Raw genomic sequence first — 25,973 nt, 5'->3', positions numbered from 1 at the left:
TATATTATGGCCAAACACACACACACACACACACACACACACACACACACATACACACACACACACACACTCCCCCAGACATGTGCAACTGTACACTTACAAGCATGCATACACATACCTACACACACAAAGATAAAACAACTAAGTAAAAGATAGTAAAAGCACAAAATAAGACAAACAGATGTTTTTAACAGTGAGGAAGAATGTGTCTGTCTCTCACTTTCACTGCTGTAGTTCTGAGTTTAGGTAGAAGATTGAAGATGTAAGTGACATCGATGAGCAGCTGGGGTGCAGTTCAAAGGCAGAACACATACTTACTAATGTGCACAAAGCCCTGGGTCCCATTTTCCACACCCAAAGAAATAAAAGTCAATAAAAACAAAACAGCAGCAATGATCTCACTTCCACGTTTGAACAAAGAGGACAGCTTAGAAAGATCATCTTCAATATTAGAGGCTGCAAGGCATCTCCAAACTCTGCAGGCTCCAATGCAGCTGGAGTTGCTGCCAGAACTTTTACAGACTTGGGAGTCTCTCCCACTTTCCTGACAAGTCCAGAGTCTTCCTCCCTCTACAGCACAGGAGAGAATTGCTCTTTCAATCAAAAGCAATGAAAATATTCACACTCATGAAAAATAACTATTCAAGTAAAAAAGAGAAGCTTGTATCAACTAGGGCCAAACACCAGTATTCAAAACCATAAAGGATAAAAATAAAGCATTGGAAGGGGCAGAAAGTGATGACTTAGAAGAACAATTTCACAATATTTCATGTGGCAAGAGTTGTATCCACTGATACAACTTAGGACTTTTTTTTTTAGTTCCTCTTCTGAAAAAAAAATGTTCTTTAAAAAAATCTGCTTAAAACAACAGACAATATTAAGTTCCTGAAAACAAAATAATGTTCATTCAACGATTTGCTCCTCTATTACCTGGCCCTTGTTTTTAAGGTTTCTCTTCCTACATACAACACTTGTGTTTTGAGAGTTGGACACCTTCTAGCATCATTTCTAGAAAAATTACAATTTCCAAGTCAATTTGTAATTATTTTGTGAATAAACTGAATTTTTAATTGTACTATATAAAACATGATCTTTTGCTGGGCATAGTGGTACACCCTCCTGTGACCCCAGAACTAAGGACATACAGGCAGGAGAATCATGAGTTCAGGGTCATCTTCAGCTACTTAGAGTGTCTAAAGCTAGCCTGGGCTCCATGAAACCCTGTCTTAAAAACAAACAAAGATAATTTTACAAATAGAAAAAAATTATAAAGTGCCCACTTAGAATCAAACTGTTCTGTAATGATCACTGTATGGTGTGGTATTAAGTTCTAAATATGATGGTCATATTACATGTTACAGTTATAACTAATAGTGGCCAGAGACTTTAATCCCTCACCTTGTATTCCACCCCACAGATTAGCTCAAAGTACAACCTTTGCTCATACCTAATATAGGATGATGATTCTGCAGAGCAGTGAGAAGGCTAAGGGAAAGCATACTCGGGCCTTTCCAGGACAGCTTCTCTGCTCCCCAAAAGGAGACACAGAAACTGTTACAGTGACCTTGCGACCACTTCCGTAAGTCTTTCTAAGACTCTTACACTGTTCACTGCTCTAAGTGTTACCACAGACACTACGGTGCAACAGAAGGGCTAATGCATCCAAGGCTATCTTGCTGTTTCCTAGTAGTCAGTCGAGTTCCCTTCTGTCTTAGCCAGATGATCTTCCAAGGCTCCAAGGGAGCTGTTCAGATCTGTTGGCATACCCCCTTCCTGCAAAAGTGTTGGAGTGATGACTCAGAACAAGACAGCAGTTTCACAGTACTTCATGTCTCCACCAAGTGTTCAAATAAAATAAAATAAAGAGATTGCTATGAAACAAACATTTTTAATACTCAGTGAACAATCTACAGCCACAATGCAGGGTAGAGAATGCTGGAGTTTGGACAGTGAGGTTTTCATGGAAGGAAGAAATAGAGCAGCAGGCAGAGGTGTCCAGAGCAGTGGCAGGTTTGTGGACAGCCACCATTTAGTGCAGACCTACCACATGCATAATGGGTAGGTTTTCTCACTGGCTACATAAAGGCCTCATGTCGATCCCATTTCACAGATGAGCAAAGTAAGACTGAGAGCAGATGATGACCTGCTGGTAAGGGGCAAAGTCAGCAGGTGGAGAAGAGTGCTCTGCTCTAAAGCCTGGTTTCCTAACCCCAAGGACACCAGGGACAAATAATAAAGAGAATCACTCTAGTTCATAACTTCACTGAAGGCTATATGGTCTACCCTTAAAACCTCAGCCCAAGAGCTCTCTTTGCGCAGGAGACCTCCAAAAGATCAGCTCAAATCCTTTAAGGAAAGTTCCAGAGTTTTCTGTTTTAATTTGCTTTGTCACTATCCACAGAATAACTCTTTCCTACCCCACCCCCACAACCAAACACTGGAAACGACCTAATATCTTCATGATCTCTTGGTAGAAAAATAGCTGAAAAGATGTTTTCCCTCTAATTTTTCCAAAAAATAAAAATAAACCACGTTCAACTTCAACTTAATTGTTGGAAAAACAAATAATTATTCCTCCTCTTCTTTCCCCTCCTTGGGATTTATCAGTGAACAAAACCAGGGGTACAGGTGTGAGGCTGAAAATGGTTGGAAACCTCAGGACCAGTGGGCACAACCTATAAAGCCAGGTATAAAGGGTGGCTGAGTACACACATACACACCATTATCACTCACCCCCTATGAATAGACGTGTCTGAGTGTTTCTCAGTCCAGATGTCAGTGGAAGAAACATGGGGTTCTGAAGTCAAATGTTCCCTTTCCTTTTGGGATTCTTTGTACTAGAAATTGAACCCAGGGCCTGCTTCATGCTAAGTGCACACACTCTACGTTCGAGCTACAGCCTGGGCCCCTTGAAATCAGTTTTAACTTAAATGCCGGCTGTCATACTTAACATATGAGTTTCAATTCCTCTTTTATAAACCCTAAACCTCTCTTGAAGGATATTGGGGAGAATTAAATGAATGAAAGAGTTTAAATTGCCTAGCATAAAAAGAAGTTCAAGCAAGGCTTTTTTAAACCATTTTCTTTCATGTGAAAATGGTTTTTTTTAAAAAAAAAAAAAGAGTAAGAAAAAGATAAAGAATCTATGCCTTAATCACATGAAAATGCATTGATCTGCATTTACTTGGAAAAGAAAAGGCTAGGCAGGGATCTAGCCTGACCAGCGAATCCTCTGCAGGAGGGCGGGGTGGGGTGGGGGAGTAGGTACTATAGTACATCTGTTGGCAAATGAGGTGGTGAATACCATTCATGGTACAAAAATTATGAATCTCCCCAAATTATTTGAAAAAAGGCAACAGTCAGAAAATTCTCCTTAAGTTTTAGGAACCCCACCTGCCTGCCCAAGAGCAAAAGGGGCCCAAGAGCCCTTCCCTTTCAGACAGTTGAGGCTGAGAACCTACTTGACATCCATTTCTCCACATGCCATCTAATACCAAATTCTTATAAAATCAGAAACATGAATCAACAACTCCCTCCCACTAAGTGTTGCCAAAGGCTTTGAACATTTCAAAGCAGCCCTTCAAAGGGCACCAAGTCAAACCCTGTTCCCTTGCCCTCTACTCATCTCCCAGGGTTAGCCTTTCTGCTCACTTTGTCCCCTTTCCACCCAGAGTGTTTGGGAAAGGTGCAGCTGAAAGGACAGCCTCATGCTGGGCTCATTTAGATGCTCCCCACAGGAAACGAGGACATTCCTGGATTCCTGGCATTCCCATCACTGCCCAGCTAAACACTGTCAGCCTTTCCAAGGAATGGAGTGGGGGTGGGGTAAGGGGAGCATATGACACACAACATCCTCTACAAATTCGAAAAAATGAATCCAAGCTTCTAGGAAGAATCCCAGATAAGGAGAACCAGTGCAAGCAGCCAAAGGTGGAGACACCCAAGTGTTCACTCTGAGCAACTTTACAAAGACAGTTCAGTGTCCTCCTGGCAAAATCTAGAGGAGCTCTTTGCACTAGACTGAGAATGTGGCTGATGACAGGGCCTAGTACAGGAGAGTCCTTAGAGTCAGTCCCCAGGAACACACACACATACCCACAGGCATGTAGCCAAGCATTTATTTGTGGTGATCTTTCAGAAGTCTAAGTGGCCCTCTATGCCTTTAGAGTTACTTATTTTTATTTTATGAAACAATGTTTCGCCTGTGTGCATGTCTATACACCATACCCATGCAGTGCCCAGAAAGGCCAGAAGAGGTTGTTAGATCCTTGGCTGAGAGCCGCTTAATTGGGTGCTGGGATCCAAACCCTGGTCCTCTGCTAAAGAAACAAGTACTCTGAACTGTTGAGCCTTGTTTCTAACTCCTGCTCTATGTTTTTTCAGTTTCTGAAGCCAGACATGTGGGCAGCTCTAATTCCAGCACTGTGGAGGCTGGGAAAGGAGGATCATAAGTTTGAGGGCCACAGTAGGACTCTATCCAAAAATAAAGAGATGAAATAAATGAAACAAGGCATTTCATTCCTGTAAACCTCTTATCTAAAAGCAGCTCAAACTTGAAGTTTATCCCTTTGGACGATGGCCTCAAAGGAGGGGATGATAGCCATGAGGAAAGTGAGGAAGGCATTCCAATTCAGCATCTACTTCTCAGGCAGCTTCAAGTGCTAGTCGCTGTGTGGGCTGAACGGTTAAAGCACTCTTACTGAGAGGAGTGTGATGGGTGGTTCACATCTGTATTCCTGGCTACACCAGGAGGCTGAGGCAGGAAGGTCCCTTGAACCTAAGAGTTCAAAAGTTAGCCTGAGCAATATAACAAGGACCTCAGCTCTTAAAATAAAAAAAAAAAATAAAAAATAAATAGTAATAACAGTTCAATCTATAATTATTTTTCTTCTTAAATTTTGTTTTGTTTTGGGGACAGAGTTTCACTGCATAGCCCTGGCTGTCCTGTAACTAGCTCTGTAGACCAGGATGGCCTTGAACTCACAGAGATATCCTCCCCCACCCTCCACCCCACACACACCTCTGCCTCTGCCTCCTCAGTGCTGAGATTAAAAGTGTGCACCATCACTGCCTGGCTCATAATTATTTTTCAAGGGAAAGGAAAAGCCAGGCTTATTTTGAAACTACAGCTGTAAGAGACCTATCAAGTTGTGCATAAGCAAAATGATTCAAGGCCATCCTTCATGTTATCTTCTTTTAGACTATAACCCTGTAACCCCTATGTAATTTTCATTGGTTCCTTTGGACTATTTTCACTCTATTTTTATCAAACCCTCTAGTTCTCCATAGCAAGCTACCTTTTATTTATTTATTTATTTTGCTGCTATTTCAGTTTGCGATTTTCCAGATTTTTTTCATAGTCATTAATAACATTCCTCTCACTCCCCCCCCCCACCAAAAACAATTCTGTCCCAGTTTGGTTTGTCAAACACAAACATTAAATGTTTTCAGCTGCCCACAGCTACTCACCATAAACCTTAAATCTGCCCTTGCTCATCATGGTCTGAACCATATAGCTCTTGCCCCTTCACCATTCCAATTACCAAACCAGGCCACCATCCAAAAATAACACGATGAACCCACTGCAAGCAATCCATGAGACTGCTTTGGTCTACTGATCTCCCAACACAGACAGGTGCCAAGTGGATGGGTGAGTGGGGCCTCTATGACATCCAGTGACAGTAAGTGGGATAATAAGGGACTCTAGAGCCATGGGCAAGTTCTCTTTGTTTTTATAATTACTGTTTGGTTGTGCTAAGGACTGAACCTTAGGATTTGGCAAATGACACTTAGGCAAGTTCTCTACCACTGAACTATATCCCCAGCTCTTTCATATATGGCTTTTTTTTTTAAAAAAATAAAGTAAGAGACTTGGAAATAAATAGAAAGGTATCATTAAATAGCATTTCTATGCTAAGAGAATAAAATAGAACCAGAGGTAACAATGTATTCCTTTAATCCCAGCAACTAAGAGACCAAGGTAGGAAGATCCACAAACTTGAAATAAACATGGGCTACACAGAGGGACTTTGCACACATACATGTTTACATGCACACATGCACAACAATAGACTGGTACCTCATGTCTCAGAAAAGGCCCTCTGTCAAGCTGTAACCATAGTTACACCTCAATTAGCTCTGCAGACTGAGGCCAAGAGATGCTGACCCATAAAGCCTGATTAAAACCCGAAAATGTCCATTTAATTAACTCTTCAAAGATTGCCCTTGTTTAAGCTTTTTGTTGTGGAACAAATTAGTGGCAAAATCATCAGGCTTCACCCTGTCTCATTTTTAGACACCTTTCAGAACTTTCAGAATGGGGTTAATAACTTTGACATACATAAAGGACAATAGACCTGGTTGAGATTAAAATGTAATAATGAGTCTCTAAATGACCATGGAATGACTGTACCAAAAAAAAAAAAAAATTAATACATTATATACTAGTTCACCAAAGAGCAGACATTTTCTTCTTTACTATAATTTGTGCTGAATCTGGAAAATGACCAATATTATGATATAAATAACCTTGACCTTGTACAGCAAATGTTTCTGAGTAACTATGTCTCAATAACTTTGGAAAAGCCTAATGAGTAATGGTTTGCTCCAACAAGGAATGGCCCCTTTGTTCTGAGGATAATTTACCACTGGCTCATCTGTATGTCAAATTCATATGGTGGTATTTTATTTGTACTGAAACGTGATTTTAATTGTATGTTAATAAATAAATTTGCCCGGGGGTCAGAGCTATTAGAGCCATAGCAAGAGCATGGCAGTGGTGGCGCACGCCTTTAATCCCAGCACTTGGTAGGCAGAGCTAAGTAAGTCTCTGTGTGTTCAGGGATACAGCCAGCATTGGAGACATACGCCTTTAAGACCTGGAGGGCTGTACTTACAGGCAGTGATGAGGCAGTCACGTGTTTTAGTTTACAACCAATGAGAAGGCAGAACAGAAAGACTATCTAAAGACAAACACACAGGAAGTAGGTCTCTTTAGGAGAGGTAGGACCACCTCAGGAGGAAGGGTGAGATTTTAGCTCTGAGCTCTGACCTCTTGGCTTTCTCTTTTACATTGGTTCTGTGTTTCTTATTTAATAAGACGGTTGGTTACATCTACATTTGGTGCCCAACATGACAAGAATCCATTAAAAACTGCTTGGCTTGGCGGCAGGTCCGGTTTCCCGCAAGGGCGGCCAGCTCCCTAGCCCGGGCCCAGATCTGCTTGGCCTCAGGCTGGACTAACTGTGAGCTGCTTGATTAAAGCTGGTGCTACAAACAACTCAGCCTGACCTGCCGAACAGGGCCCTGCCTGTAAAGCCAACGCACGTGGTCGGAGCTTAAGGAAGCCGGAGCCAAGCCTTGACTCGGCTCAAGAGGGAACACGTGGCTGGATTTAAGCTTTAGCAGGCTACGCTTTCTTGCGTTTGCGTTCTTGTTTTCATTTCCTCTCTCTCTCTCTCTCTCTCTCTCTCTCTCTCTCTCTCTCTCTCTCTCAATTCACACCTTGGACACTAGGTGGCTGTTTTGAAATTCCCTCAGATTTCTACTGTTCTACACAGACTTGGTAAGTCACAACATATCAGATATTTTAAAGGAAACTATTTAAAAGAGAAAATTTTTTCCACATTTAAAAAAAAATGGGTTTTATGTGTACATTGGAAGAAAATTGGGTTTTGTTTGAAATTTTAGGCAGTCTGACAATGGAACAACTATATGAGAAGATTAATATTGATCGAATTATGCAGTTTATTATTATGCTTATCCTCATTTTACTATTTAAAAAGATAGTCAATTTAAGTGCCAGGATGACAGCTTTAGAAAAACTTGTTAAACCTGTAAAAATTCAGACAGAAGAAATTAACAGTGAAGTTGTTTCAAGATTGGATATTAAGGTTACAAAAAGAAAGCCTGTTTTCACACAGTCACCCTTAATGTATCCTGTAACCGTACAGCAGTTGCCTAATCAAATGACTACACAAAATATTTGGGCTCCAATTGAAATGTTGGATTTACGAAGGTTTAAGGAGGCAATAGTATCTTATGGCATGCATTCCCCATATGTAAGGCAAATGTTAAACTCTTGGTCAACATATAATAGGATTGTATCACAGGACTGGTGGGAGCTGGCACAGGCTGTTCTGGAACCCAGTCAAAGGCTCCAGTGGCTAACTTGGTTCAAGGATGAGACTAAAAACATAGAAAAATAATGGATGGATAAAGGAATACAAGTCTACCAGGATCAGCTTATTGGAGAAGGCCAATATGCTTCAGTACAAACACAATGTTTATATGATGTCCAAACCCTAATTTTATATCAAATAGCAGCTTTGAATGCATGGGACAGAGTTGAGGAACCAGAAAAAAAACTGAGTCACTTACAAAGGTTATGAAAGGCCCAAAAGAATCTTTCACAGATTTTTTTTTTTTTTACAAAGACTGGCTTCAGCAGTAAAGAGAATGGTCCCGGATTCAGAAGCTAGTAAGATAATAATTGAATCTTTGGCCTTTGAGAATGCAAAGGCAGCATTCAAAAGAATAATCAGGCCGTTAAAGGCAAGATCTGTACCTTTGGAAGATTGGATTAGAGACACGGTAAATGTTGAGGCTCATGACCTTGATGATATGTGGGTAGGAGAAGCAATTTCAAAAGGTTTGAGGAATGTTAGATGTTTTGGATGTGGAAAGCAAGGACATTTGAAAAGGGACTGTAAACAGGTCGTTCCTAGAAGCAATGTTTCTTCAAGGAACAATGGCAACAGAATGCCCCTTCCTTCAGGATTATGCAGAAGTGTGGTAAGGGAAAACACTGGACCAACGAATGTAGATCAACAAAGGACAGACAGGGTAATCCTTTGCCTCAGTCTTTGGGAAACTCCCAGAGGGGCCTCATGCAGGCCCCCATAGCAAATCCAGTTCAAACCTTTCCTGCGGCCATAGAGGAAACCCCTGCTCACAGCAATTAAATAACCAAATGCCTATTGGAATAAATCATGCTGGTCAGGATGATGAAACAGAGAGAATAGAAAATTCAGGTGAAAACAAAGAAATTTTTTTTGGCAAACTTCTATTAATGAACAAAGCCCAAAATTAACGATAAAAATAAATGGTGTTTAGTTGTCTGGTCTGGTAGACACAGGTGCAAATCATAATTGCACCAGAATTTTGGCATCCAACTTGGCCTCTTCAGGAGGTAAACGTTCAACTGTTAGGAATTGGGACACTTCAGGTGAAACAGAGTGCAAGATGGCTCGAATGTATAGGTCCAGAAGGACAGAGACGAAAATTAAAACCATATGTGGCTAACATAGCTATGAACCTGTGGGGTCGAGACTTGTTGCAACAATGGAATACTCAGATTAACATCCCTCCAGTCTCAGAAACAAATCATAAACTAGCACATGTTTCTGAGAGAAATATTAGAAGGCATTATTCTGAGTGGTCACCAGCCATCCATATTATACAAGAACAGGGCACAACAACTGATGATCTCCCAAAGACACCAACAGCTCTACCTTTAAAATGGTTAACAGACAAGCCTGTATGGGTCCAGCAATGGCCTTTAACAACAGAGAAACTCCAGGCTTTAGAAGAGCTGGTAGAAGAACAGTTAAATGCTCAGCATATTGAAGAATCAACCAGCCCTTGGAATTCTCCTGTATTTGTTATTAAAAAAGAAATCTGGTAAATGGAGAATGGTAACAGACCTTAGAGCAATTAACAAAGTAATTCAGCCAATGGGCTCTCTACAATCTGGAATTCCTTTGCCTACTCTGTTACCAAAAGGATGGCCTCTCATAGTTATTGATTTAAAAGACTGTTTCTTTTCAATACCCTTACAAGAAAAAGACAGAGAAAGATTTGCTTTCACAGTGTCTACTTATAATAATTCTCAACCAGTTAAAAGATTTCAATGGAGGGTACTCCCACAGGGAATGTTAAATAAGCCCAACTCTGTGCCAATATTTTGTACAACAGCCATTGGAAGTGATACGTAAAAAATTTCCTAAATCTATAATTTATCATTATATGTATGATATTTTACTAGCTGACTCAAATGCAAATACTTTAGAAAGAATGTTTGAAGAAGTAAAAAAAAAATTGCCTTGCTGGGGATTACAAATTGCTCCTGAAAAGATACAAAGAGGAGATTCTATTAATTATTTAGGATATAAAATAGAACTACAAAAAATTAGACCCCAAAAGGTGCAAATTAGGAGAGATAGACTACAGACTCTTAATGACTTTCAAAGATTATTTGGAGATATTTCTCATCTACGAACTATTATTGGGGTAAAAAATGATGAACTGAATAATTTGTTCAAAACCTTAGAAGGTGACAAGGACTTAAATAGTCCAAGAGAATTATCGCCTGAAGCTGAGAAAGAATTGGCCTTGGTAGACAAGAAAGTATGTGAAGGGCACGTGGATCGTATTGATCCAAAGCTGGATTGCATTTTGGTTATTTTACCTTCTAGGTGTTCTCCTACTGGAATATTAATGCAGAGGGAAGTTATTATATTGGAATGGATATTTTTACCAAATAAACCAAATAAAAAACACTTATGTGGAAAAAAATCTCTGACTTGATTTGGAAAGGAAAATTGAGACTGTCAATTAGCAGGAATAGACCCAGGAGAAACTGTCGTACCTTTAACTAAGGAGGACATTGAAAAATTATGGACAGAAAGTGAACCTTGGCAAAGAGCTTGCAGTAATTTTTTGGGAGAAATTAACAGCAAATATCTCAAAAGCAATAGAATTGATCTTATAAAGAGAGCTGATTGGATCGTGCCTCAAATTGTATGGGAAAAACCCATATCTGGAGTTCGTACATTTTATACAGATGCCAACAAACAAGGAAAGGCAAGTTACAAATCAGAAAATTTAAGTAAAGTGGTTCAAAGTCCTTATAATTCAGTTCAAAAATCAGAATTGTATGCTATTCTGTTGGTATTAATGGATTTTTCAGAACCTCTCAACATAGTAACTGACTCTCAGTAAGCTGAAAGAGTAGTATTACATATTGAGACTGCAGAATTTATCCCTGATGCTTCAGAATTAACTTCACTATTTATTCAATTACAAGATACAATCAAGAAAAGGAGTCATCCTTTATATATAACTCACATTCGATCCCATACTGGTCTGCCAGGCCCTCTAGCACAAGGCAATGATGAGATTGATAAATTATTGATAGAAAATGTGCTGGAGGCTTCAGAATTTCATTAAAAAACATCATGTCAATAGTAAAGGTTTAAAAAAGGATTTTTCCATAACCTGGCAACAAGCCAAAGAAATAGCAAAGAAATGTCCTACTTGTTCCTTCTACAATCAAACGCCACAAGCCAGTTATCCCTCTAGTAACTTTTCTGACACCTCCTGCTTAAAACCCAAAAGGTCAGAAGGATCGTGAGGCCCCGCTTTCATGGTCTGTATTCGTACTGAAAATCAAGATCAAGTGAGCTTTTGCCCTTCTGCTCCACAGGAGGTTTCTATCCTCCCTGAGCTCGCCTTAGCAGCCATTCAAACGCCATTACCAGCAGGATGTAACCCAAAGGGTACTCAGAGGAATGAAATCTGGCAGATGGACGTGTTTCACTTTGCAGAATTTGGAAAATTGAAATATGTACACCACACCATCGATACTTATTCAGGATTTCAATGGGCAACTGCTTTGAGTTCTGAAAAAACTGATTCTGTAATCACTCATTTGCTAGAAGTTATGGCCATCATGGGTATACCTGCACAAATCAAAACTGACAATGCTCCATCATATGTCTCTGTTAAAATGAAACAGTTTTTTGCTTCTTGTAATATAAAGCATATTACAGGTATACCACATAATCCTACAGGTCAAGCAGTTATAGAAAGATCAAACAGAACTCTAAAGGATATGCTAAATAAACAGAACAAAACCCCAGAAATAGACTACATAATGCTCTATTAACTTTGAATTTTCTCAATACCAATGAGAAAGGAACAACAGCTGTAGAGAGACATTGGATAATAGAAAAAACTATAGAATTAAATCAGCCTATATACTTTAAGGATGTGCTGACCTCAGAATGGAAACCAGGGTATGTATTATGTTGGGGACGAGGTTTTGCTTTTGTTTCTACAGGAGAAGATAAGCTGTGGGTACCATCAAAATTGATAAAGGTTCGATTTGAACAAGAGAGACCTCTTAATTAGAGGAGGTGATAGTTCATCAACCAGTATGAACATCCAATTTAAACTAACTTGTACCAGTAACACATGTCTTTTCATTTAATCAGATAATAACTTGCCAAAAAGGAACATCCCCAAAATTAGTCTTGGGGAAAGGTTTTTGTTTTTGTCTTTTAGGAGAATGAAGGTTAAGGAATCTGAAAAACACAAGACAAATGAGACAACTGAAGACTAGGGACAAATCATCTATCCCAGGAAACAGAGTGAAACGGCGTATGGGCATATATTATCTAAAAAATTTTATGTCTTCCTAAATGTTTGTTTCTGCTTTTCTCTAAAGATTTAACACTATTGGTCTTCTAATAGTCCCAGTTCAATTAAAATTTAAACCTGACTTTGGAGTTGGAGAATGGCTCTCTCCTTCTTTAAACTCAAGCATGTTGTTAAAAGGAAAATGCAAACTCCCTGTATCATGCCAGAATAAAAGAGCCATCTTCTGATATGGGACAGGACAAAAGCCAAATTAATTAAGGGACTATTCTATTACTAATCTCAACTCTTTGATTCTATTCTGATTCTTTAAACTTTTCTTAAAGTATGAATTTTATATCAAAATTTACAAGATTAAGATAGATAGATAGATATACATTTTAAACTTTGTTAAGATATGAATGGTCATATAGAGTACTAACTAATTCTAGAAAAAAGGCTTCAATTAGCTGCATATATATGTCTTTGTGTTCGAGTCTCTTATCAGTTTTCTGCAGGAAATCACGGCCAGGCCTAACATTAACTGAAGTCTCTAGGAAGAAGATGGGGCCCCACAACAACAATTCCATGTGGACAATAATAATATAACTAAGCTGACAAACATCATCTACAGATCAGTTTTGAACTACAAAGTGCTCAGAGCAATTTGGAGATGACTAGCTGAGATGATCCAGTCTCCAAGACTACTTGAATAAGGACTTGAGATAAACCCTAAACTTTGGCATTATACACAGACTGGATAATAATGAAGGATATAGTTACCTTTCCTAGAATTTGACAATTAACCTAAAATTTTTCTTTCAAGATAAAGATAACTTAGCCCATACCCAGCAGGAAACAATTTTAAAAATATGATGCCCACATTCCCAAAGAGGTGGTGTGGGGCGGGTGGTTTTTTGGTCTTTTTAATGGGTTTTGGGTCCGGGATAATTTTCACTGTCTAGGGTGGGGGTGTTGGTTACAAGTTGTTATCAAGGGTTAGGAAAAAGGCTAAGCAAAGGAGATTAGATTTAAGGTTTTTGTTTAAGAAAGAAAGAAAGAAAGAAAGAAAGAAAGAAAGAAAGAAAGAAAGAAAGAAAGAAAGAAAGAAAGAAAGAAAGAAAGAAAGAAAGAAAGAAAGAAAGAAAGAAAGAAAGAGAAAGAAAGAAAGAGAAAGAAAGGAAGAAAGAAAAGAAAAAGACAATTACTAGTTTTAAATACTTTACATTGGATTGGATTGTTTTATATTGTATACAAATTTGAAATTGATATTGTTAGAAAATGCTATATGTATATTTCTAATTGTATTTATACCATTCATTTAACAATGTAACACAATTTTCTGATCCTTGAATGTTATTATAAACAACTATTAGGATATAAAGAAATGAAAGTTAGTAGTTAGACATTACAATAGAACTTGTAGCCATATTAGATTTAAAAATTGAGCAGATATATTTTAGATAGACAGGTCATTTTCAAACCCTTCAGAGATCTACAGAATATGGCATTTAAAATGTTTTAATAACTTAGAAATTTTTCTTTTTTGAGACATGTCGGCTCCTGGCAGTACCAATCTACTTCAGAGAAAATATGGGCATTGAAGAAACTGCATATGGAGTTAACTTTCATTGTGGCAAAAGTTAGCCACTGGACAACAAAGTATCCTCGAATCAACAGGACAAAATGGACAGACAGAACATGAAACAAAGGACTATTGATTCTTGCCAAAACAAGTATGGATATGGCTTTATCAACAGGCATCTTCTGAGGCCAGGACAATATGGTACCATCCCTGAAGTGGCCTTCGCAATCTGGAAAAGGTACAGTGCCCTTTTCTTCCAAGGCAGCTGAACAGGCAGTGGGCTGATGGCTTCTGATGTGCATTGGAACAGCAGCTAAAACAGTTATTCTTGAAGAGTAATGAAGCTCACGCCTCTTAATAGTAGACTGGCATTTAATAGAGGGATGTGGAGAAGAAGGGGATGCTGAGATGAAGCCATATATACAAGAAGAATGGACAGCTGAATTCAAAAACCATTAACAATTTCCAGAATTTAAAATCCTGAATCATGACATGACACTAGTGGAATTCAGGTGTTTCTGGTACATGGACTGCTCTCACCCAATGTGAGGTTGAACTGTTGACCTTGTGTACATCCTACTTCACAAATGAGTCTGTCAGATATGCTAAGCCTATAGGCTGAAGATGATGCCCCAACACTGCGGAGAAACCTCAGGTGACTGTCCAGGCAGCTGGCTGTTTCTGTCAACTCACAATTTTTTTGGAAGTTGCTTGCATGCACTTCCTGTTTTTATTTTTGTTAGCTAATATTATTTCCTTCTTGGGTCTCTGAGGGAGTTGAAGATTAGTTAATTATAGTTGAAGGTAAGTTAGTTGTAGTTGAAGATTAATTAGGATAGAAAGTGAATTAGATACATTTTGGACTTACCAAAATAGGATAGATAATGGAATTATTTTCTCTGATTTGTCAAATACAAATGGAGTAGACATTGTTTAGGTATTTATTACTTGTATATATTGTATATAGTTATTATACTTTTGTATATAGTTTTTCTTTTGTTAGTTATAACCTTTTGCTTTTTTTCTTTTTATTAAAATAGAAAAGGGGAAATATGGTGGTATTTTATTTGTACTGAAATGTGATTTTAATTGTATGTTAATAAATCAAGTTGCCCGGGGGTCAGAGCTTTTAGAGCCATAGCAAGAGCATGGCGGTGGTGGTGCATGCCTTTAATCCCAGCACTTGGTAGGCAGAGCTAGGAAAGTCTCTGTGTGTTCGGTGATACAGCCAGCATTGGAGACCTGGAGGGCTGTACTTACAGGCAGTGACGAGGGAGTCACGTGTTTGAGTTTACAATCAATGAGAAGGCAGAACAGAAAGACTATCTAAAGACAAACACACAGGAAGTAGGTCTCTTTAGGAGAGGTAGGACCACCTCAGGAGGAAGGGTAAGGTTTTAGCTCTGAGCTCTGACCTCTTGGCTTTCTCTTTTACATTGGTTCTGTGTTTCTTATTTAATAAGAAGGTTGGTTACAACTACAAATTCAAGTTGTTTTTATCCTATTTGTATAAATAAGACATCTCTAAAATTAGACAATAACAAAACTCTCTATGGTACTCAGTTTCCTTTTGCAAAAATAAAAGCCAACACAACAGCCATGTTCAGAGGCAAATCACAACTCCTTAGGTATGAGGTTTCACACTCAGATATTCTGAAGTAGCTGTACAAAAATGCCAAGAGTGCTAGCATCACCAAATCTCTTGAGGGTGATAATTCAGCTCCTGTTTTTACAGTACAGTGTCCACCCAGCACCTTTCTGCCTAGGACCCCTCTTATCTTGTACCAAAGCCCAGCATATCAGACTTACTCTTCCTCAAAGGTGTCAACAGCATATGGGATAAGGGTGGATATTAAGGCTCACAAGTATCACCAACTGGTTCCCAGTAATGAGAGTCACGAAGGGAAGAGCCCATCCGGCTACTCCACCTGTAGACACTTTCCACCTTTTAGACTACCATCAACTGACTGAAAATGGACTGTTCAAGCTTACTCATATCTATGGCTCTATGGCTTTGTTGGAGTCAGGAACTGGCTGAAAACCTATTTACCTTCTTAAGAATTAGGACAGACTTCTAGGCCCTATCAAAGTGCCTAGGCCTCCACAGTGGGCCTAGATTACGATGTTAGGCCCACATTAGTGTTCCTGGGATACAGGGTGCCCTTCCCAGGCATAGAAGTTGAGAGGTCACCTCCCTGAGGTAAGATACTATCCCAGACACTGGCCTGATAGAAAACTCAGAATATCTCCTAACCCCAGATAAGTCACTTGACCAAGGTCTCATTCTACCCACATCTCACCTCCTGCAGCTGTAAAGTAAAGGCCCTGTCAAGACGGTATCACTTTGCTTAGAGACACAACCCAAACCTCCCAAGAGCAGAATTATCTCTTCTTTCTTTTCCTTTTGTTAGTTGGTTTTTTTTTTTTTTTTTTTTTTGAGATAGGGTCTTACAGAGCTGGCCCAAAATTCAGTATGTAGCTGAGGATGACCTTGAACTCCTGGTCCTCCTGACTCCACTTTGCAAGTGCTGGGATAATATGTGTGTGCCACCATGCCAGGCTCAGGAACCCTAAGGTTTCTCAGCTTCTAGTCAGCCTAATTTTCTGTCTGTGATGCCTGGTACCATTCATTCTCTTCCTCTTCTGTTTATACTCTCTGGACATTTCTCAGTTCATTACATGAGGAGACTCTGAGTCACCAGTTGGCAATCCCCATGTATAATTTAACCCCATAAATTAAAATCCTTTTCAAAATGTGCTAATTTTTATTTCTGCACCAGCTCCCCACCCAATGAACTAATAATGTGGTCATGAAATTAAGTGAATGTTTTCTGCATCACCCTTTTAATTCTGTAACCTTAATTTTTTGTTTGTTTATTTATTATATTTATTCTGTAGTACGAGGGAATGAACTCAGGTCTTCATGCTACTAGTCAAGGGCTCTAAGACTTACCTCTATCCCTACACCTTTTTCAAATTTTATACTCAGAGGCAAGGTCTCACTAAGTTGTCCAGGAAGGCCATGAACTTGTGTTCCTCCTGGTTCACCCTCAGAAACTATTAGAATTACAGGCATGCACCGCTACACCCAACTTGGTCATGGCTTTTAAAGAAATGTTTCCTCAGCCAGGCATATTGGCACACATGTGTTAACCCCAGCACTAGTGAGGCTCAGGCAAGAGGATCAAATATGTACTAAGCTATATAGCAAGTTTGAGGACAGCCTGGGCTACAAGAGACTGTCGCAAAACCTCTTTCAGTTCTTCACATGTCTATTAATTTCCAAAATGTATAGCTATCTCAATATTTATTTTCCAGTGTTTTTTAGTCCATGTGTTTTTGTGTTCTTTTGTAAATCTTGGTTTCATTGTCAATTCTACCACCTTCTTTCTTAGTGGCTTTCCCCAAGGGAAATCAGAACACAGTATGGACCCAGAAATCTGTTGCTAGGTGGAGGAGGTGGGGAAGGCTGGAGTCCAGGTTGCTCCGACAAGGCATGAATGGAGAATTATGGACCTCATGTGGCTGCATTCAAACATTAAAGCCCTATTTCTTTCCCCAGAAAGAAACATAGAAGAATGTTGGTTCCAGACGGAAAAAATGCTACAACAATTATGGAGCCAGAGCAGCTGGGGGCTGTTAACTTTAATCAAAGTCCAGCCAGGATGTTTCAAGTAATAGGAAGTAGATTTAGGCTCTTTATATTCAGATTCTCCCCCTCTACCCCGCCCATCCTTCTCTATTTCTTATGACTAAGGCACAAAAACAAGCTGTTCCCTTCATTCCCTTGAACTGTGGTTGGAACAGCAATGCTTTACTGATGTTTCTCAGCCACACTGGAGAGCCTGAGAAGCTGGGTCCAAAAGAAGCTGGGGAGGTGGAGGGGTGAGGAATCGTTCCCTGGGGCTGCTGACAGCTTACCATACACACTACACATTTCTTTCCTTGAGGTTCTGGCAGATCTAAATGAGGTCATGCTGGACACAGCAGTGCTTGTGTGAAAACTCACCACTTCAGATGCAGAAGCAGGATTTAAGTTTGAGGCCAGCCTAAGCTTCATGGAGAAATCCTGTATCATAGCAGCAACAAGATGGAGTTACCTGTGTCAGCCCTCCCAAAACAAGATGGAGTTGCCTGCATCAGCCTCCCCAAAGCAGCTAAAAGCCAAGAGGTCATGAAAATTGGTTCTTATGCATGGGCACCTGGCACTAACTAAACGTGTTCTGACCTTGGTTTCTATCTGCATTTTGTTTATTATATCGTTGCAGACATAGACACAGTCCACCTTAAGATGGAAGTGCTAAAATAAAGAGTGGAAGATTGTAACAGGCCTGGCAAAAATAAAGATATTCTAAAGATACACTTGTTTCTGTTCGTGTCTCTCTCTGTCCATCTATCAGATTATTAAAATAATGGAGCCCAAAGGAAGGGAATTCACCTAGGAATCTCATGCTGGGAGAAGGAAAGGACATCTGCCAGAGGAAAGGAAAGAGATTTCATATGGTCCTAACAATTTGTCAGACCACCTTACGGGATGAGACAAACCCAAAGGATGATAGGTCAGTGTAGGTGGGACCACATTTTGGCTAGGACTACTTAGATGCACATATCCTTGGCTTTCTATTTAAGTTTGATCTCACTTCAGGACACTGAAGGAGGATTTAAGGTGTTGGGGGGTTCTCTAAGATCTCTTTGTCCTCAAAGTGGCTGCACTGAATAGATCTTTTACTCCTTTCTCTGTTTGGTTTGACTCTTTTTAATTGGCTTATTGAGAACAGGTGGCTGGACCTGGCTTGAGGCACAAACTCAAGCTCTGTAACAAGAGCAGAGATCACAGTGCAGCAGTGGAGAGACAGGGGGTGAGTGCTAATTCCCTGTGGCTGCTGTAACAGATTCTTACAAACAGGGAGGCTTGAACACCACACATTTCTCCTCTTACAGTTCTGGAGGTCAAAGTCTGAAGTCAGCTTCAGCTGGCTCAAATAAAGGGGTGGAATAGACTGTTCTCACTCTGGAAGCCCTGGAGGAAGAATCCATTCCCTTGCCTTCTTAAGCATCTAGAAGCTACCAGAATTCTTTGACTTGAGTGCTCTTCCAATCCTGCTTCAGTCAGTGGGACAGACCTCTCCGGTGTCAAATTCATCACGTATCTCCTCATCATGAAGACATTTCATGGTAGTTAAGGCCAGTGTGTAACCTAGGATAATCTCCCCATCCCAAACTTCAGTCCAATATGGCTTGTCTTTTTTTTTGCCATGTAACCATTCAGGTTCCAGGGATGCAGATGCTGATACCTGGGGGTGGGGGGTTGGGGGGGGGAACGACTTCCATAGTACACTTACACAGTTAGGTCCCTGGAAGAAGTCCTCTCCCATTCAACTAATACTAATTTATGAGCCTAAGGCCTGGGAACAGGCAAGACACAGGAAAAGCTGGTTTGTGAATAGCCTAGAAGGACTTTCCATGTGCTCTGCTCCTTTCTGGTCACATATTTCCCTTTCCCAATGGATTTGGCAGCTGAGCTGTCTGTAGTCTGTATTAGCAGACACATAAACATCACATTGCTTCTCTTTGCTTGGATGCAGCTCTTGTTCCACAAACTCTCAGAGTTTTACATCCACCTGTCACATAGGAGCTCAAATGTGAACCACAATTGGACTTCAAAGTCCCAAATGTTTACTTGTCAAAGTTATGTTACTGCACACTAAGAGTCTGTTGCTGTGTCCTAGACTGAGTGAGGAAAAAAAACTGAGTTTTGTCAGGACTCACCAAACCTCTTGTAACCGAAGGACTGCACCTCCTCTTCCTCTGCGAAGTCGTCTGTAGAAAGAAACACAAAGTGTTAGCCCTAACAGGAGCATAGACGCACACAGTTGGGATAGGATGCAACTGACCTGACCCCAACCAACAACACCTTCCCTTCCCTTGAGATGCTTATCACAATGGCTTCCCTTCTGCTCCAGGACCTCTCCCAGCCTTATGAGGAGGATCATTAGCCCTCTGCACTGGTCAGAGGCCTTTCCTTCTTAATAATTCCTTCCAATCCAGGCCCTAGCTAACTGTGACTCTTGAAGGTGCATTCCTGGACCACTCAGCATCTCTCTGTCACTCCTGTTCATTTCAGATTACTCTCTGCTGTCATCCTCATTTGTTTACATTTGTACATGCATGTGCACATGTGTGTTCCCTATTGTCATTGTGCTTCCTATCTAGACTGACATAAATATGCCACCATTGCTTAATGTTAGTGAATGAATGGCAGAATTAACCAACTCTCTAAGCTATCTGTTCAAGCTGTTCCCTTTAGATGTTCCCACTTTAGATGTTACTCCAGCATCTCAGAATCCTGGGGATTGCTCTTGAAACCCACTTCTCTGTAAGATAACTGAGATAACAGATGGTTCCAGTCTGTCAACAGGCAGTGTTTCTGTGGAGTTTCTAGATACAGAATCACAGTGGTGGCAAGAGAATGTATCAGCCAGGCTTCCTACCAAGAGGCATCAAGTCATCTGAACTCAGTCATGATAAGAGTTCTCACTCAGGGACCAAGTGCTATTCACTGTGTGTTTCTACCACACATAGAGACACACAATGGGTCTGTGCAGACAGTGTCAGGTCATTTCCAGAGGCCCTGATCAAATGCACACTCCTCTATTTATAACAAATGGGGCTATATCCTAATAAATTCATCATGTGTTAAAATTATTGTAAGTTTAAGATATCCTATGCTGGATATAATCAGGAGGAAGCAACCCAACATCATAGTTTCAAAATACAGTAGGCAGCTAAGAAATGGCTCAGCAGTTAAGCGCACTTAGTGCTCTTATAAAAGACCAAAGACCAAGCTTAATTTCCAGTACCTACACTGGTGGCTTACAAGTCCTATAATTCAGCACACTGTATTGACTGTTTTCCTTGTCATGATAGGGCTAATGGTGATGCCCAGCATCACCAAAAGGACTGTACTGCACATAATTTTCTTAGGAAAAAAAAAACAAAACAAAAAACTAAAGTCAAAATTAGAATGCAGTTTCTGGGGCTGAAGAGATAGCTCAGTTGGTCAAATGCTTGCCTAAGCATGAAGATCTGAGTTCAACACCCAGAACTCACATTTTAAAAAAGCCGAGCCAGAGCCAGGTAGATCTCTGTGAGTTCGAGGCCAGCCTGGTCTATAGAGCGAGATCCAAGACAGGCACCAAAACTACACAGAGACACCCTGTCTCGAAAAGCCCCCCGCCAAAAAAAAAGTCAGGTGTGGGGACCCATATTTGGAGCGCCAATCCCAGTGCTACTGAAGAAGGGATGGGAGCTCACTGGCCAGCTACCCTAATCTACTCAATGAGCTCCAGCACAGAGAGAGACATCACACAATAGATAGAAAGAAGCCAAGGAACAACTCATGGTGACCTCTAGCTTCCAAACACACACACACACACACACACACACACACACACACACACACACACACACACAAACCTATATGCAGGTACACACAAAATGAATAAATAAATTTAAAGTATAGCTTCTGTTGAATATGTATCTCTTTTTCACCATTATCAAGTCCAATAATCTGAAGCTGGGGCTCTTTGTTCTTGAGTTGACCAACATTATTACCTCACATTGAGCATTTTCTATGGGCAGCTCAGCTCAAGGCACTGATCCAGCAGAGGCTGCAGTGCCCAGCTTACTAAATAAGTCAGCGTCCTTCATTCAAGATGGTGACTGGCTTTCAAGGTGTCTCATGAGGGAAGAGACAAAGTTCTTATGACAGCCTTCTTCAACCCCAGCAGGACACAACCAGTATGTATCTGAGTACTGCAGAATTCCTGGGAACTGAGCTATAGCTCAATTCAAACACACTGAGTCAACTCAGAGGAATGCTTTGCTATGATGTGTTTATAGATACCTAGGTGAGATGGCATTTGAACATGTTACTATGTCCACTTATTACCTAGGCTAGGGAATTTTATTTGAAATCTAAAAGCCAGGTATTTATAACCAAAGGAGTCTACCCACATCAAGGCTTATCACTTTAGTTCTTTCCTCACATGCTGTCAACAAACAGTACAGGGTCTTTGTCCCTGAGCCATGACTGGTTAGTTGATTAAGCCCATACCAAGACTATCTTGACTCAGTAATCTTGCATATCAACCTTTGAGGGCTGGTTTCTTCTCAATGAGGAAGCCTTATCTACTGCTTCTACTTAGAAAACCATTCATTAATTTGTTTATTCAATAAAGTTATACTTGGATGCAGTCTGTAATTCCAGCATCTGGGAGGCAGGAGCAGAAAAATTAGTAACTTGGGAAAAGCCTGGACTGCCCAATAGCCTGTCTCAAAACAAAGACAGACAGACAGTTGGACAGGAGAAGAAAGATGGTTCAGCAGTTAAGAGACCCTGGTTCAGTTCTCAGCACCCACATGGTGGCTCATAAACATCTGCAACTCCAGTTCTAAGGAATTAGAACTCTCTTCTGGTCTTGGCAGGCACCAGGCATACACATGGTATACATACACACATGTATGTAGACAGACGCTCATACACATCAAATAAAATAAATCATAAAATAAAAAGTCTCTCGGTATTCTGTGGGTCTCTATAAATATGACTCTATTCTATAAAATGGTGTAGAATTTGCATATAACCTACACACATCCTTAAACACTTCAAATCATCTCTAGATGACTTTAATACTTAATACTACACAAATGTAGTATTTGTGTATATATATATATATATATATATATATCTGCCTCCCTGTAGAGTTTAGGGAAAGGTGACAAAAGAGAAGTCAGAATCTGTTCCAAACAGATGCAACTTTTGTCTGGTATTTCAATCTATCCTTCGTTGAAGCCAACGATGCAGAATGTAAGGCCATGAAAGGCTGACTGAACATGCCTAGAGCATAGTCAACTAGGTAAGATGTAGTAATGATGTCACACAGCTCTCACAGCCAGTTGCAGCCCTTCTAGCACAAGATCCACTCTGCATCAACACTCAGACACTGTAGAGCAAAGAAACATGACCTAAGATTTCACAGTGAAAACACAACTACAGGTTAACACTGCCCCTACCCTAACAGTAAAGGGCTTCAGTCTTCCAGTTGGACCTTTCTGTTCCTCACCACGGCTTCTCATGTCTGCTTGTGCTGTCTGTCTGCTGTTCCTTGTCGGATACTTCCCATTCCAGGGAAACAGTCCTGTTTTAGCAAGACTCCTCTTTCCTGAAATATCCCTGAGAACCTCAATTTCTCACAGTTTTTGTTATCAAAGTGTTCAGTTTTCCTCCAAGTTAATACGCTGGGAACAGTGAAGGGCCAAAGAATGCAGTAAGGGACTGAAAGATAGAAAGGGCTTGAAGGAAGCAGTGGGAGGGGGGGGCTGAAAGAAGCAGTGGGGGCTGAAGGAAGCAGTGGGGGGGGGCTGAAGGAAGCAGTGGGGGTCTGAAGGAAGCAGTGGGGGTCTGAAGGAAGCAGTGGGGGCTGAAGGAAGCAGTGGGGGGCTGAAGGAAGCTGTGGGGGGCTGAAGGAAGCAGTGGGGGCTGAAGGAAGCAGTGAGGGGGGCTGAAGGAAGCAGTGGGGGGATGAAGGAAGCTGTGGGGGCTGAAGGAAGCTGTGGGGGGCTGAAGGTAGCAGTCGGGGGATGAAGGTAGCAGTGGGAGATGAAGGAAGCAGTGGGGGGCTGAAGGAAGCTGTGGGGGCTGAAGGAAGCTGTGGGGGGATGAAGGTAGCAGTGGGAGATGAAGGAAGCAGTGGGGGGCTGAAGGAAGCAGTGGGGGGCTGAAGGAAGCAGTGGGGGTCTGAAGGAAGAGGTGGGGGTGGAGCTAAAGGAAGCCATGAGGGGGTTGACAGAAGCAGTGGAGGCTGAAGGGAACCAAAGGATATGATGAGAAGCTGAAGGACAAAGTGAGGGGCTGAAGGAACCATTGAGGGTTTGTGGGATGCAGTGAGGGGGTGGAGGATCCAGTGAGGGGCCAAAGGAATCACTGAGAGGCTACAGGATGCAGTGAGGGGCTAGAGGAAACAAAAGCCAACAAAAGACCCACCCACATTTCAGTTCAAGTAGGGCATTCTGCTTCTGGTCTTAACTCTCATCCTAAAAGGATTCACTATTATTATAACATCTGTTTATCTCATCTGACTCCAAAAGTTGAAAGAGAATAGTATGAGACAAGAAAAGTCCCATAAAGTACTGTAATAACTTCTGACTGCAATTATCAAGAAAAGTCTTTGTACAAAAGTGTCTTAAATCAGTCTTTCCATGTTTTTTCTTTGTGAGGGAAAGGGGTTTGAAAATGGCACTTGCTAGATCCCAAGGCTGGGGCCTGGGGTTGGGACACAGGAGGTTGTTTAACTTTGTCTCCTTCCATGTTTTTAAAAGTTGATTCTAGAATCCTTTTTCCTCCTTTAATATTTAGCAAATGCTAAAGTTAAGCATTTGCTTTTGAAGACCAGAGTTTGGTAACTCCAGGGTGGGAGAACCTTATGCCCTCTTCTGGCCTCATTAGGAACTGCATTCATGTGCAAAAAACACACACACAGATGCACAAACACATAAATTAAAAACAAAAAAGAAGGCAGGTGAGCCATGTGTGGTTATATACTTGTACCCAACACCCAGAAAGCAAAGGAGGAAAAGCCACTGCAAATGCAAGGCCAGCCTGGTCTATGTAGAGCTCCAAGCTGATCAGAGCTGCAAAGGTCTCAAGGTTTCATAGGTTCTAGGCTGTCTTTAACTGACCCTGGACGTAGCAAGGCAACACATCATAGTTATGGGGAGGGGGGTCTGTGGGAATGCAAAACTGCTCCCTCTAGGGACAGAAAGTGAGAGAATAAAACAAGTAGATTTCAGAGAACAGCAAGCAAGATTTCAGAGGTTAGGCTGCAAAGATTATCCGGCTTTTGTGTATCACCTTTGTGGGCTCTGTATTACAAAGACAACCTAAGACAAAAGAGTAAGGGAAAGGTCTGAGGACAGAATATAACGCTGCACATAAGATCAGCTGTTTGTGGTCCTGGGGATCCAACCAAAGCCCAGTGTGTACTAAGTAAGTGCTCTTCTACTAAGCTATATCCCCTCCTGCTTTTTGCTTTTTATTTTTAGACAAGGTGTTTCTAGTACTCAGGCTGGCCTTGAACTCACTCTGTAGCCCAGGTTGGCCTTGAACTTGTGATTCTTTTGCCTCAGTCTCCTGAGAAGATGGAATTATAGGACTGTACAACCAGGTCAAATTGGGCTACTTACCTTAATTGAAACTTAAGTAATTTAGGACCTCATCCTAGCTTTTTGCCCTCTGGAATGTCCCATTACTAGAAGTACAAACTACTCATTGCTCTTCCTATGGCTTTTTACCTAGTTTGTCCCAACAGTTACAAGCCCCATCAGCCTTTGCATTTTTTTCCCCCTCCCAAAGTTCCTAGATACCTAACCAGTCATCAGCTTGACCCTATTTGCTAAATGAGCAGCTAAGAAAATTTATCAGTAGGCTCTGGGGGCAGACAATAGTTAAGGAACTTGGGAGGTGGAGGTTGGAGGATTGGGCATTCAAGGTCATCCTTGGAAACATAGTAAGTCAGAGGCCACCAAAGGGGACAGGAGACCCTGCCTCCAAATGAACAAACAAACAAACAAAAAAAAAAAATCACCACCAAAAAACCCAACAACAAAAGAGGCAGTTGGCTATAATCAAAGGTATATGGGCTGTAGATGTGGCTCAGTGATAGAAAACAGGCTTTGTATGTATAAGGCCTTGGATTTGATTCTTAGCACCAAAAACAAACTGAAAAGCTATATTACTATTTCCTGAAATTTCTGTCCATGACTTAGCTTCTGTCTTTTCCCCCAGTGTTGAGGATTGAGCCTAGAGAAAATACTCTACCTCTGAGCTATAGCCTCTGCTTAGAAATACATATATGTGTTTATATGTGTGTGTGTGCGTGTACATATGTCTGTATTGTGTATGTGCATGTGT

General features: G+C 40.8%; 1 protein-coding gene across 1 annotated transcript in view; it reads right to left on the bottom strand.

Annotated features, from left to right (window-relative positions):
• Colec12 (collectin subfamily member 12) overlaps positions 1-25,973 on the bottom strand; it is a 174,555-nt gene that overhangs the window by 137,279 nt on the left and 11,303 nt on the right. The window contains exon 2 of the mRNA XM_006994205.4: positions 19,772-19,822. Within this exon, the coding sequence (XP_006994267.1) occupies positions 19,772-19,822 (51 nt within the window). The remainder of the gene's footprint in view (positions 1-19,771; positions 19,823-25,973) is intronic.

The sequence above is a fragment of the Peromyscus maniculatus genome, chromosome 19 (genome assembly GCF_049852395.1).
Source record: "Peromyscus maniculatus bairdii isolate BWxNUB_F1_BW_parent chromosome 19, HU_Pman_BW_mat_3.1, whole genome shotgun sequence".
In the NCBI taxonomy this organism is placed as follows: domain Eukaryota; kingdom Metazoa; phylum Chordata; class Mammalia; order Rodentia; family Cricetidae; genus Peromyscus; species Peromyscus maniculatus.
This window is presented reverse-complemented; position numbering and strand designations above follow the sequence as displayed.